A 14,612-nucleotide genomic window follows, 5' to 3' on the forward strand; every position below is an offset into this window, starting at 1 on the left:
ATGGCATGGCAGGCTGCACCTGGCCCCGGGCTACATTTTGCCCACCCCTGTACCAGCATGAAAGCAGTATCAGGTCTAAGTGGGATCTCACCTTCCTAACTTGCGTGTAACGGAGTAAAGAATTGAGCTGTCTTTAAACAGTTCCTGCTGTATGCCAGAAATTCAGTTTTAAAGGCAAACGGTCTGTGTCCCAGGCCTGACTGCATGAATTAGCTGTTCATAATTCCATGGGAAATGAAAAGTTCCTGACTATTAGCACATTTCCTTAAAGGCTCAGCAGGGAGTGGGAGGGAGTCGACTGTACATCACTCATACAAATATGACCGTTCCGTGGCAATTGTGGGAAGCCTTTTTAACTTCAAATGTTTAAAGTTGTATTATTCACTGTTTCTTCTCATGCAGAGCGACCTTTGGTCTCTGGGAATCACGGCTATAGAAATGGCTGAAGGAGCTCCCCGTAAGTAACTCAGATTCTTTGTTAAAGAGTCAGTCCAAACTGCATGCACATGTCCCAGCCTTTTAAGATAGCTCATCCTCATCTAATGAAATGTAGTTCTGGCTGCCTCCGTTCAAACCATCGGTTGCCCGACTTTTCATACCTATCCTCCATCGCTCACCCTGCACCTTTTAATCCCGTCTGTTTGTATTTTCACTCCATGCCTGCATTGTCCAGGGACACACCGTTCTCTCCAGAGCTTAGATGTGTCTCATTTCATGGGGCACTCTGTACAGATGTGGGGAAGAGCGATTGAAGTTTCTGCAGAAACGTCTGACAGGAGAACACCTGGCAATGGGGAAGGGTGCTGCAGCCCATTGGTAGCAGAGATCCTCTTGCTACTACTCCTAACAGAGGATTCGTCCTGTTCACATAGTTCTGTAATGGAGGAATATACTTTTAGTCTGAAGTCAGGTTCATTGCCCTTTCCTGAGTCTGAAGGTGAAAGCATGCATTTACCCTCCGTGGAATCCTAGAGAAATAGTAGAGAGTGAGGCCCACTCAGGACAGCAAAAGCTCCTGGAGGAAATCCTTCCAGCCACACTTTAGTCCCAATTCTGTTGTGCCTCCATCAGCCCTCCTTGATGGCTCCTCCAGATGTTCTCCTACCCCAGGAGGCTGCCTTGAAAGCATTTGCATTTGCTTTCATATCAAAAGCAGATGCTCCTTGTGATTTAACCTAGCTTCAGATGCAGATCAAAATGCAGAAATCGTCATTTGCCATTTCTGTGTAGGAACTCTTGTTGTAGGTGGTTACACAGGGGTAATGGGATGGGTTTTGCTTAGCAGCACAAAACACAGAGGATGCTAAGCAGCATGGCAATGTGAAGACGCAGTGGGGCATTTGGGTATTGCTGAGCACATGAGTGGTGATCTGATTTGCCGGCACTAGAGAGCATGTGGCTGTGTTTGTAAGCCATTAAGCGTACGGGTCAGACTGTCTTCCTTCCAAATCAGTTTTCAGCACTTAGCTGTTCATGGAAGTGAAGCCGAACTGATTTTAAAAGCATTTTCCCAAACCGTGCTTCGGTCTAGCTAGAACTTAGTTTTGAGACAGGGGTCTGAGAGGATTTCCCTTACAAAAGAAATATTATAGCTTTACAGTCCGAGTCCTCAGTTCAGCTGTGTGCCTCAAGTGTGCTACACGGACTATTTTTGTAGGCAAATATTGCATGGATGCTGCCCTGTATTGTGTTGTGTTCACTATTTGTGTTGTGGTGGTCTCTGGGACAATACCCCACTGTGCTACATGTTGTACGGACATTGCACAAAGGGCATTGATAGATGTGCTATGGGAGGCAAGCGGGGGTGCTTAATTAGTGTAGCTCCAAAAGCCGCACTAATTAAAAGTGCCTGGAACGTCACGTGTACTGCGTCCCCACACTGAAAAATGCCAGCGGGGTGCTTTGAACTAAAGTTCGTTGAACGAGCTGTAGTTTAAAGCTCCCCACCGCCATTTTTCAGCGTGGGGATGCTGATGCATGTGACGCTGGAGTCTGCAGGAGCACGGTAATTACCACGCTGGAGCAGATTCAATTAATCGAGTCTGCTCCTCGGAGCAGCCTCCCTGCATGTGTATAGGAGCCCTAGTGTCTGTGCCCATAAATGTTGCCGTATCCATATGAGATAAGAGGTAGCTGGTAGACTCACACTAAGAGAGTAGACAAGGCAACAGTGAAACCCCGGGCCTGGTCCCTTCTCTTATTTACACTTCTGCATGGGTGTCATTTCATTGTCCTGAATACAGCTACTGCTGTCACTGGGATTGGTATCAGGCGTAATAGTTCCCATCTGTGCTGTATGGGGTGATCAAATGATGTATGGGATGGGATGGCATTTACTTTTCATGGTGTTCTTTATAGCATCAGCTTTCTACAACAACCAAACCAAGAGGAAACAAGTGGGTTTAGAGAGAAACCAGCTTACCAAACAGTCACGTGATCTGTTTGGAAAGCACAGATTGGCCTACTAAGTTTGCACAAATCTCCTCAAATGCAACAGAGCTGAATCTTGTTCTTAGTTGTGTGTTCAGCTCTGGAGCAGTTTGTCAGCTCCCTGCTTCATGCTGACTTCTCCTTTTCATGCTGTTTCTCTTACTGCATGTGCCATAGAACTAGGAGAGGTCGGTTAGTATCTAGTGTATAGCTAAACCAGGCAGACTAAAATAGGTATGTACTATGATCCAGACTGACATTCACGCTGAGGTGTGTATGCCCTTTCAGACACTGAGTATGTGAGCATCTTTATAGTCCACTCAAGCATCAAGGCCTTGTTATTGAATGCCCCTCTTATGGAGCCCTGAAACTCTGAAAAAGTTGCATTGATCTTAACAACAGAGACCTTTTCCTAGATCCAGCAACATTAATTCACTGTGTTGCCCACTAAAAGACCTCCTGTGCTGCAAGGGTTTTCCCTGATCTGGATGGTGAAACCACTGAATAACACAGAGCCCCTATGAATGCTATTCCCCTCTTCCAGAACAGGAGGAATTATAAAGGGCTGCATCTGTAGCTCTCAGATCAGCATGAGCTGTGCCATGTCTTTGCATCACCTGAGCTGTGCCAGAGGGGTCAAAAAAGGTTGGCAGGGCTGGGGCATGCTCATTAATAGCTTGTCTTTTCCTTTGCAGCTTTGTGTGACATGCATCCCATGAGAGCCCTCTTTCTCATCCCACGCAACCCACCCCCAAAACTGAAATCCAGGAAATGGTAAAGACACTGTTTTGCTACAGTTTGGGGTTGCCAGGGGTTTGATGCCTGCAGTCCAGAGGCTGTAATCTTTTTCAGTCTCATAATTCTTCCTGGGGCAAGTGCCGCTTGAGAAGCATGATCTGCATGAGGGCAGATACTCTAGTTTGAAAGGCAGCTGCTCTGCACCAGTGTAAATCACACCACTCTGCTCTAAACTCTGCCTAGATTCAGGGCTTACACTGGTGGCTGAAATTCAAATGTGAAAGGGCCTCTGCAGTTGTTTTGATCATGATTTGGTCAGGAGACTTCTTCAGAGATGCTGTGGTGCTGTAGAAATGAATGTTGGTGGATCAGTACAGGACTGCATGTCCAGATACATCATTATTCAACACATCCCCTAGTATGATGCTAGTGAGTTGATTCTAGCCATTGAAGACCCTATAGCACTCTTGGAAAGAGCAACAAAGTTAGTCCTGTTGTTCTGGCCACAGTCTAAATTAAGCAATTACTGCTTCCCGAAATTCTACCTGGCTGTTTCATGTAGATACAGCGGGTCAAATTCTGCTCAAATTTTCATTCAATATGTGGACTTCCTCTAACGAAAGCATAATTTGACCTACAATACTTCCATGGCTCCTATCTTAAATTTTTGGGTAATACTGGAACATGAAGTACTGTTGAAACGCCTGATCTATTTTGTATCAAAGGAACCTGTTCTCTGTGCTGGCTCCAGATTCAGTGCTTTGGGATCCTGCAGCGGATCTGTGCCTCTGTAAGTTTAAGAGGATTGTATTTCATGTTTGCCTTGGTTTTTTTTTAGGTCAAAAAAGTTTCTTAATTTTGTTGAAAGCTGCCTCGTTAAAAATTATGTGCATCGTCCCTCCACTGAAACCTTGCTCAAACATTCATTTATTCGAGATATGCAAAATGAGCGGCAAGTGCGCATCATGCTGAAAGACCACCTGGACAGGACCAGGAAAAAGAAAGGGGACAAGGGTAAGGCTGAGAACACTACACCCTAGGCTCTTCAAGCCGTACCAAGTCCCAGTGAAGGCAACGATGCATCAGCCCAGCTAAAGCACTGAGAGTTTTGCCAGGTTTTGAAAGAGACTTTCAGTGGTGCCAGGATTTCACTACAGGGTCGGATCCTCAGCTGGGTGCATGGACCTATTTTTTATGAGTGCCTATGTACATGCTCGATGCCTGCTCTGATTACACAAGACACTGCGGGCATTTAATTAGAGCGGCTCCTGAGAGCCGCTCTAATTAAAGCACCCCCAACCTGAACCCCGGAGCATGTGTAAAGACACCCTGTGGCACCAGCCGATGATCTCTCTCAGGAGTGTATTTTACTTTTGCTCATTGCAAGGGTAGAACATATGGCTGGAATATGCAGAGGGATTCAACTTTTGTTGCTGGGGGCAGAATCAGTAGAGAAATAAGCTTCTATGGAGGAAACTCAATAAATAACTCAATTCTCCAAAGAGCTGTGTTAGTAGAAGCTGATCATTTGCAAATATCTGGGCCTGGTTGTATCTGCCAAGTGATTAAAAACTTGCCTCTGGGCTCCTTTGAAAATCTGAATGTCAAAGCCTAAATTCTCAAAGGGAGTTAGGAGCTTAACTCCTGCTTAAGCACCTAACTCCCATGGCTCACCTCCAGTGAAAACAATGGGAGTTATCAACTGAGGTACCTTGGAGGGCAACTCTTACCTGGTAGGATCCAACCATATCTTATCTAAGCCCTCATATCCTAAGACCATGCAGTTCTTCAGGGCATCTTCCAAAGACCAGTTGATGATATCTTCCTGTTTTTCCTTTTCCCATTTTTAAACCTTTTCATATCTGATGCAGAGAGGTCATCAATCCCAAACCTGAGAAGGACTCTCATTGACCCTAGTGGCAGGCCCTATAGCCATTTTTCCCTTGCTGCCATTTGTTAGCAAGAGGTTACTTAGGTTAATAGCAAGCAGTAACATTTTCCAGTTCCGGATTTACATTTTTTCCTCTTTTTTTACTTTTTTAGAAGAAACAGACTATGATTACAGTGGGAGTGAAGAAGAGGATGATGAGCTGAATGAAGATGAAGGAGAACCAAGGTTAATTTTATTAGCAGCATGTAAAATTTGGCTAGCTGGCCTGTCTTCACAGAAGGCTAGTCTCCACAGCCAGATGGTTTTCTTACTGTGTGCTAAAACTTCCAGTGTCATCCACCATGGTTAGCAATTGAATCTTAGGGACTGAAGGGACCTAAGGATCTTCTAGTCCAACCTCCAGCACAAATGCAGGAATGTGCATGTATTGTCGCATAGCTATTGAATATGAATGCTGAGTCAATAATATGTTATTTTCTTAATATCCCAGCCATGGGGAGGGACAGTTTCCAATGAAAATGCAAGATATTCAGGTTCAGTCAAGTGCAATAAATGTAGCTGTATAACCAACAGAACCTGTAGAGATTTAGAGGAACATTTTGATCTGCTAGCAGAGTAATTTCCCCCTGGATGCCTTGTACTTGCTCTATCACCAGAGTGTTACGACTAGTCAGATAGAAGCTGTCCTTGTATTTCAGCTCCATAGTTAATCTCCCTGGTGAGTCCACCCTCCGTCGAGAATTTCTGAGGCTGCAGCAGGAGAACAAGAGCCGTTCTGACCCTCACCACCAGCCACAGCTCCAGCAGCAGCAGCTGAAGGACCAGGAGAAATATAAAAAGCAGCTGCTGACAGAGCGACAGAAGAGGATTGAACAACAAAAAGAACAGAGGAAGAGACTGGAGGATGTAGGCACAGGCTTGTATTATTAATGCCCATCCTTCTAAGTGTCAAGTCAAAATGTGCTAATTTCAAGGACAGAGTTTTGAAAGAAAAAGAAAGTCCTGTTAGAGTGTCGATACAGCTTGGCCTAGAATCTTTAACCGGAGCAATATCTGAACTTTGATTTTTTTTTAAAGGGTTGCTTTCATATTCTTGGAGTTCCCTGCCCGGGTTTTGGGAGAGAAATGCTTACCTCCCACTGGCTTTAATTTGGATATGCACATGTGATGCATTTGCTACCTACAAGGTTATAGTGAAATGGGCAATGATTGGCTCATAGCCATACAGCATAGTAAATCATTTGAGCCTAGGTTGAAATTCCCCCTTGAAAATTGTATAGTAACTTGTCCATATGGAAAAAGTGTTATGCGTCCACTCCCCTTACCTATTTTATTCCAGGGTGGCTGTTTGCCCAATGCAGGTTGGCTCTGCTTCCACTTAGTGGCCAGGCAGTGAAATAGTGCTTACTTGGGAAAACTGGTTTTATGTTTGCTCCTTACTCTGGAGTGAGGATGAAGGTACACTTAGACCCTACTAAGAACACTGAAAACACAAACATCTGTATGTTTAAGATCATTAACTTATGCTAAGTGCCCTCTGAGCATCTCAAAGCTGTGCCACCTCAAGCAAGGGTTAGCTCTGGGCCACACTACCTAACTTCTATTAGGGTAACTTCAGTCTGCTTCATGGAGATAAAATGAGCAATTTTCAGTCTTCCAGCATCCCAAGATGCACCCCTCCCAGCCTCTCTCCGCTTTCCCTTGAGCAGGGATAGAGCCCAGGTATCCTAGCTTAGCAGCCTCTAGTGGCAAGTCAGAGCTGTGCGGGCAAGAAACAGTATTAATCCTTAATGTGCAACTGCTCACAGCTCATTCTCACTTTAACATTGTTAACATCCCAAAGATTTAGTATGGTCTGAGTGTATGCGTAACTTCACCCTTTAAATGTACTACAAAGTAAACTCCACAGTAAATAACAATCTTGTCATGTATATACATGCTATTGGTGGAACCTCAGAAAAATAGAAAGGCTGTACAGGTTTATTCCTATCCCAGTGCGTATGGTCCAAGTCTGAATCTCCCCTCCTGCACCCACACTAGTAGTACCCATGTCTTGGGTGGTGACAGACTTACCACTGTTCAGGCTCTTTGAGGGTGCGGGGTTGCCCCTGGAACAGCACTAAATGATGGAGTTGTGCCTCTTCATGAACCTTAGAAGAAATGTTAGGACAGCAGAGCAACCCACCACTGAGGTTGTTAAAGTTAGTATGAAATGGAGAGAATCCAGAAAACCTTTCCCTGTCCAAATGGCAGGACCTGAAATGAGACCTTTAATACTGGGACTTGTACCCCAGACCTGAGGGTGAAATCCTTACACCGCCCCCTCCCTTCCCCCAATATCAATAGCAGAATTTGCTGACTTTTGGTGCCCAGATTTTACTCCAGGAGTTTTACGATCATGTTTATGGCCACTACACCCCTCAACTCTTCTGCTAGGTCAAAACAAATGTCTCCCAACTGATTGTAGATCTAGAAAGGGTCTTTTGGTTGCACATTTCTCATAATTGTAGCTCATTGCACCTTGGACTAATGATCTATAAAGAAATGAAGTAAGAACAGTGTTGTTTCCTGGCTCTTATCCAGCATCAGAGAGAACAAGAACTCCGAAGGCAGCAGGAGTGTGAGCAGAGATGGCCAGAGATTAAGGTAGTTCAGAGGAGAGATGAGACATGTAAAGAGGAGAACAAACTTGTGGAAGACGAGCGGTGCATGGTAGATGGGCAGAGGAGACCAGAAAGGAAGCAGGTACAACTCATGAACTTGTTGATACAACTTGTGGCTTCGTGTTTAGGTGGCTGGATCCTTTTCAGGTTTTCTAATACAGTCTCATTCCTATAGGTCAAGGACCACACCAAACCCCTCTCCCTCTTTGCTTGTATCCCTTTGAGTTGTACCCTTCAGCAAGGGTACATCCACCCCATTTGTCCTCTCCTTCCACAAGTGTTGTACTTATTGCTGTGCTGCTCCTCACTGAATTAATCTGCAAAACTACCATCTTCTATTGCATCTTGTGTAGGGGAAGTGTCTAGGGATCATTCTTAATTATGGTTGCATTGGCCTGGGTTTTCCCTGGAGCATGGCGCTCTTCTGCATTGACCCCATTATATCTTTCCTGTTACCAGAAGCTAAGGAGGGTGATGTATGTTAGAACGGTGCCCTTCTCTGTGGAAAGGGAATCTGTACAATGGCAGCTTTCCAATTGGCTTGGATTGGCATGTATTTCCCAGTGAAGTTAGAAATTTCAAAGGTTAAATATAGAAAATAGTTAGGACTCTGCTAGAGAGAGTTTAAGATCTAGCATGTTTTGTTCTTTGAAAGCAGAGTGTGACAATTACTTAGAGCAATCCCGTGGTGGGAATGGAATGAAATCCCATCTGATCTCTGAAAAACAACAAGAGGAACTTGGTTCATTGGTCTTTCTCATGTTTCATTTAATCGCCTTTATTGGAAAAGAAAGTCCAGGTTCTCCCTGCTTCTTCTACAGTATTAGTTCTTATATGTCTATTCTCAAAAAGCCATATATTGCATAGCATACAATTCAAATTGAAATAACCCTAGACTTTAGTTTGATTTTAAATATATTTCTCTTACTTTGCATTTATGTTACTCCACTTTAATTTAGATCTGCAAGCTTTTTGCTTTCCTTCAGGCTATGGTCAATCTCATCCCTGTACGTGAAAGTAAAGTGGAGGGATTTTTCAGTGCCTCTGTCTTGTGACTGAAGCCAAACCTAGCATTTTGGCCAGAATGTTTTCATGTTTTAATAGGTGAATCGGTTTATGTTCAAATTGCAGCATAGAAAGTATCTACATGATGAGGTTCAATAAAGCCCTTTGGCTTCTGTAAAAGGCTGGAGCCATTTAAAAAATGAACTATTGAGACCAGTTTGGAGCTGGCAGAGGGAATTTTTGGGTTTGTTTGTTGGTTTCTCTTTTGTTTTAGCTTGTGCTATTTTTAAATCCAATTGTAGGAAGTTAAATGAGACTGCTGAGAGGTCAGAGCTCAGGTCCTTTCTTCTAAGTCCATTATAAAAGGGGAACAAGGAGGGTTAGGCACCCAGCTGAAATCTGCCTCACCTGATTACCCTTCCAGTAACTACTTTTAACACTATTGGCATCATCTCGTTTTCAGAAAAAGGTGGAAGAAGCACAGCACAATAAGAAGATTCAGCGGACACTGCCAAAAGACCAGACACAGCTGCTGTCTCTCCAACATGACCACAAGCAAAAGAACAAAGCACCTCCAAAGGGTTCAAGTGCAGCAGCACACCCTTCTCCAAGCAGCACCAGCAAAGAGGTGTGTTCCTGCCCACAATGCACCATCTATTGGTACAGTGTCACAGAATCATAGAAAATGAGGGTTGGAAGGCACCTCAGAGGTCATCTAAGCTATCCCCCATGCTCAAAGCAGGACCATCCCCAACTAGATCATCCCAGCCAGGGATTTGTTGAGCTGGGACTTAAAAACCTCCAAGAATGGAGATTCCACCACCTTTCTAGGTAATCTGTTCCATTGCTTCACCACCCTCCTAGTCAGAAAGTTATTCCTAATATCCTACCTATACCTTCCTTGCTACAACTTGAGCCCACTGCTCCTTGTTCTGTCACCTGTCACCGCTGCGAACAGTCCAGCTCCATCCTCTTTGCAACCACCCATCAGGGAGTTAAAGGCTGCTATCAAATCCCCTCTCACTCTTTTCTTCTGCCATTTTGCATGTCATTTTTATAATGCTTTGGTAGCTCAGAGAAAGAGGACTGAATAATCTAGGATAAACCTTAACCAAATCTGGGTGTCTTCCCATGTATATCACAGTAGGTGCATCTACAAGTGGAGTTAGCACAGCTGAACAAAGTCTGGTGCATTTTGTGCCAGAGTTTATTGGTTCCAGGCTCAGTGCTTACATATGCACTTGGGACCACAGTATGTTGAGCCAGGGCAGCACAGCCCCAGCTGGCAAAGGGCCTGGAGGGTCAGGCTGCCAGCCTACAGCTACTCCCTCTGGGGTCAACGTGCTGCAGAGGGGCTGGCTGGGACACAAGGGTGCTGCAGTGTAGGGCTAACTGGCAGGCAGCCCTCACGTTGTAGCACCCTCATGCCCCAGCCAGCCCCAGTCGCCATCTACACGTGTTGTGGAGCACTGAATAACTTCCACAGTACATGTGTTGGGCAGGACTATCCTACGGCAGAGGTAATTTGTTTACTCCAGCCTAATAGCACTGCACATATAAATGGTGACGCTTTACTACAGAGCTAATTAGTCAAGTCCTCAGTAAAGCACATGTGTAGATGCCCCCAGTGAAGCCTTATTAGCTTTGCTTCTCCTTCTTCCACTCTAGTTCCAGATAGATTTGACCACCGTGTGGAAAATAATGAGATACCTTCTTCAAGCCTGCATGGCCCACATTCCACAAAACCACCTATAATCTGTATAACCAATCTAGAGTCTCTTAAGATATCACTTCCTTGCCTTTCAAGTGGGGGATAAACAAAACTTGTGACCTAAGAGCTGTAAAACCTCTCAGACTGATTTTAGACAAAATCTGATAAAACTGAGTGAGATTTACAAACTTTTCTCTTTTGCAGTTTAATCCCAAGCACAGGTTTTTAGATTGTTTTGGCCAACAGGCAAACATTGTAACAGCCATTGCCTTTCATTGGTTTTAAGGATCTCTAGCTAGTTAATTTTGATTTGTTTTCTTATGTTTAGTTAGCTTGGGTTTTCCGATCCAAAAAGATTTTGATTCTGTTCATTGTTTGGGATTGCATCATTTTGTCTTGTTACTGTTGGCTCCTTCATCTTCCTTATCTATAGATGCAGTACACATTGTATAAACTGTATTACCCCATAACTTCCAGCTCCTCCACTCTGTCATAAAATTCCCAGCTGCAAATTCAGTTCTGCAACCTGTGCGAGATGATATTGAAATACATCATGAAGTATTTTGCTGGATCAGGTCCCAAATGCTCGGGGCCCAGCAAGGTCAATTTTGATATGAAGCTGTAAGGACGGAGGATCGTTCATAGCAAAACACATCCCAGAATATCGGAGTACAGGCTTTAGGGAGGACTGTATGTGAAAAACAGAACACTGCCAAGTAGCATACCTTGCTTCAGTGTCGAACTGAGTGCAGGCTTTGATGTTATCAGAGTCTGAATGTTAGACAAAGAGATCTGCAGATGATCCCAGGTGGAATTTTCTGCTAATAAACAACTAAATAACATTGGTTTGCTCAGCTGTGGAAATGACACACTTTAATAACAGAAAACAAGCAGTGATATGAAATCAGTTCAATAAAACAAATGATGCAAGGCCTGTATATCTTCATAGCTATTTGCGAAGACAGAAGAATGCATAATTCTGTCGAAGTACAACAGTCGAAAAAACAAACACCCAGCCTCCCAGAGGTTTGCTATATTAAGGGAGTAAAGAATGATCAGTGGGCACAATGACATGAGATGCTAAATGTGCAGTAGACTACTGCGCATTAACGTGTCACAGCAAAAGCCATACTAACGTGCAGTAGAATTAGTCTACTCACATTAAGCATCACAAAAAGACCATGCACCGATGCTACTGCACATTTAGTTAATACCTTCTGTTAGAAGTATTGAACTTAATGTGGAGTAACAACAGTGCATTAATGCATGTGTAGACATACCCAGTGAAATCAGACTTAGCTCTTTCTGAAGTCAGTATTTGTCTTTGGAAAGCTAGCTGTAGCCACGGGATCAAGTGGGGTCTGCAAACTGTGGAAACAAGCCATTTACTAAATGCACACATCCAATTGTCAATAGATGCATTTTACCATAGATTTGCGATAGCAGGAAAAATGCTACTCTGTGTTGAATAAACTTTCTGTTTGGTCGTAGCCCACAGGGGAAAAAGCCAGCAAAATGTCAGCTCAAATATTCATCTAACTTTTGGCATACATTCCATAAAGGACTTCCCTGCACCAGAAAAAAATGTATTCTAGAATTTAGTCTATACAGTTCCTGTTATATTTTAATCTCAGTGTCGACCTCATCTGGAAATAAAAGAGAAAGGGTGAAGTCATATAAAAAAGCCATTTCTTAAAGTGCTAGTTATCTTCTGCATTCCCAGTACTATGCTGCAGCCATTTTGATCATAGATTCATAGATTATAAGGCCGGAAGGGACCTCAGAAGATCGTGGGGTCCAGCCCCATCATGGTTTATATATTCTATATATAGAATAGATTTTATTTTAATTGTGTTTGTACATCACTATTTTTCTCAAAGTTTCTGGAAGAATGTTGCAGGAATGTTGTTCTGTTCATATACAAATGAGTGGAACAGGTCTATTTTTGTCAATGTTTTGGACACTGAACATATTTTACAACTGTGATATTTCAAAATATTTTAACCATCTCTAAAAAATTGATCTCGTATTTCTTTGCTATCCTGTTATATTGAGCTCTCTCCCATTGTATTAACCAAAAATTGCACTATGATAAACACAGCTTTTGACAGAAATGACTTACTCTTTCAGAGCTCGTTTGGCAGAAAGCTGGGTATTTTTTTTTTACATCAGCTAGTACTTCTGTGAGACCTAGCTGAACAACACGCATTCGAAGTCCAGCCATAATGGCCGTACAACTCATCTGGGAAGTCTAAAAATGTGAGAGACAATAAGAACATAAGATTTGCCATACTGGGCATACTGGGTCAGACCAATGGTTCTTCTAGACAAGTATGGTCTCCAGTGGTGGCAGAAGTGGATGCCATAGAGGGAGAGCAGTGAGTCAGATATCAGTGATCCATCCCTTATTCAATACCCCCTCTGGCATGCACCATTATTGGTTTAGAGATGCAAAGGAAACATCTGCAACTGTTCCTGTTCAATAGCCAGAATCTATCCAGCTCTTTTTTGAGCCTGACTATGCTCTCTTCCTCCCCCACTTCCTGTGACAATGAATTCCATAAGTTAACTATCCATTGCTCAAGAAAATACTTTCTCTTGTTAGTTTTAAACCTGTCACCTACTAATTTCAGTGTATGCCCACTAGTTCTAGCATTCTGGGACATGGTGGACAATGGTTCCCTGTTCACTTGGTCTACACCCTTCGAAGTTTAATAGGCCTCTGTCATACCTCCCCTCCACTCCCCACCCCACCCCATCCCATCCCATCCCATCCCTTCTTCTTTCCAAACTAAACAGTCCTTGCCTTTTTAGTCTTTCCTGGTATGGCAGCTGCTCCAGACCCCTGATCATTTCTGTTGCCTTTCTCTGTACCTTTTCTAATTCTACTGCATCCTTTTTGAGATGTAGGGACCAGAGCTGTATTCTGTATTCAGGATGTGAGAGTGCCATGGATTTGTTACAATAACACAATGACATTCTCCATTTTGTTTTCACGTCCCTTCTACTGATACCTAGCATTAGAGAACTATCTACAGTGACGTCAAGGTTTCTTTCCTGAGTCGTAACAGCTTATTCAGAACCCAGCATTGTTCAGAACCCAGAAGTTATTTTTTGCCATGGACATTACCTTGCACTTGTCGACATTGAAGTGCATTTGCTATTTTTTTGCATGCTCACTTAGCTTGGTGAAATCTTTCTGCAGCTCCTCTCCATCAGCTTGGGACTTGACTACCCAAAAAGAATTTGTGTGGGTGATAGCTTTCATTAGACCAACTGTATGGTTGGGATAGACATAGACAAGGTTTCAGGTATTACAGTTCCCTTCTTCTGGCCTCTGGATGAGAAGTAGACATAGCAGAGCTAATTAGCAGATGGAACAAAACCTTATGTAAAATCCCAAATTTAAAGAAAAACAGCATTACGTAGCTACATTTTGATTTCTGCATTCTTGTTACTTTAATTTTGACATTTTTTCTTGCTTGTGTGAAATTGTATCCTTTATGGATAGAGGGTAGAGAATGAAAGCCTCATTCCAATGCAAATGTTGCCATTGATGGACCAGGGATTTCATCCCAGGTTCTTGATATGTTGTAGGTTTCGGCTGTAATAGGTTCTTTTTTAATAAATAGCTGCAAGGCTAATGGGACTTGCTTTCCATCACAAGACATTTGGCAGGCTCCCAGCATACGTGCAGTTTGATGTTAATGAAATGATTGCTCACCTTCCTGACACAGGCATAAGCACCCAGCCATAGTGCTAGGTGCATTATAATACCTGTCTAGAAACAGATAGAGTGGGAAGATGTAGCATTAATTTCCAGCTGACTCTGTAAAAGTCTGTTCCTTAACTGCGGAATCAGAGTCTGTCTTAAAGATTTATGCTCCTGAACTGGTATTACTTATACTGAGTAAAGCCTGAAGAAGCTTTAGGGTCAAAAAACCCTGGGGAAGCAATTGTGTAATGAGGAAGGCCTCTGGGAATTGAAAGGATCTTTGTTCATTCTAGATCATTTCCATCTTCCTCTTTATATTGTTCAGTTATGTAAGGCCACAACGTTTAGAAATGCAGAATGGCCTCTGCAGCCATGTCTGTGTTGTAGGAACAGGGAATAAGACACATATCGCCTAATAAATGATACACTGCCAACCCCCCCCCCCAGCATCGCTGCAGT

General features: G+C 43.3%; 1 protein-coding gene across 3 annotated transcripts in view; it reads left to right on the top strand.

Moving 5' to 3' along the window:
- The window catches only part of NRK (Nik related kinase), a 151,919-nt gene that overhangs the window by 73,645 nt on the left and 63,662 nt on the right, over positions 1 to 14,612 (top strand). For all 3 annotated transcript variants that reach the window (XM_019521629.1, XM_019521628.1, XM_019521627.1), the window contains 7 exons: positions 403 to 457; positions 3,126 to 3,204; positions 4,007 to 4,182; positions 5,212 to 5,284; positions 5,758 to 5,965; positions 7,643 to 7,804; positions 9,191 to 9,355. In XM_019521629.1, the coding sequence (XP_019377174.1) occupies positions 403 to 457; positions 3,126 to 3,204; positions 4,007 to 4,182; positions 5,212 to 5,284; positions 5,758 to 5,965; positions 7,643 to 7,804; positions 9,191 to 9,355 (918 nt within the window). The remainder of the gene's footprint in view (positions 1 to 402; positions 458 to 3,125; positions 3,205 to 4,006; positions 4,183 to 5,211; positions 5,285 to 5,757; positions 5,966 to 7,642; positions 7,805 to 9,190; positions 9,356 to 14,612) is intronic.

Source organism: Gavialis gangeticus, unplaced genomic scaffold, assembly GCF_001723915.1.
Source record: "Gavialis gangeticus isolate Ggan-Ray unplaced genomic scaffold, GavGan_comp1, whole genome shotgun sequence".
Taxonomy (NCBI): domain Eukaryota; kingdom Metazoa; phylum Chordata; order Crocodylia; family Gavialidae; genus Gavialis; species Gavialis gangeticus.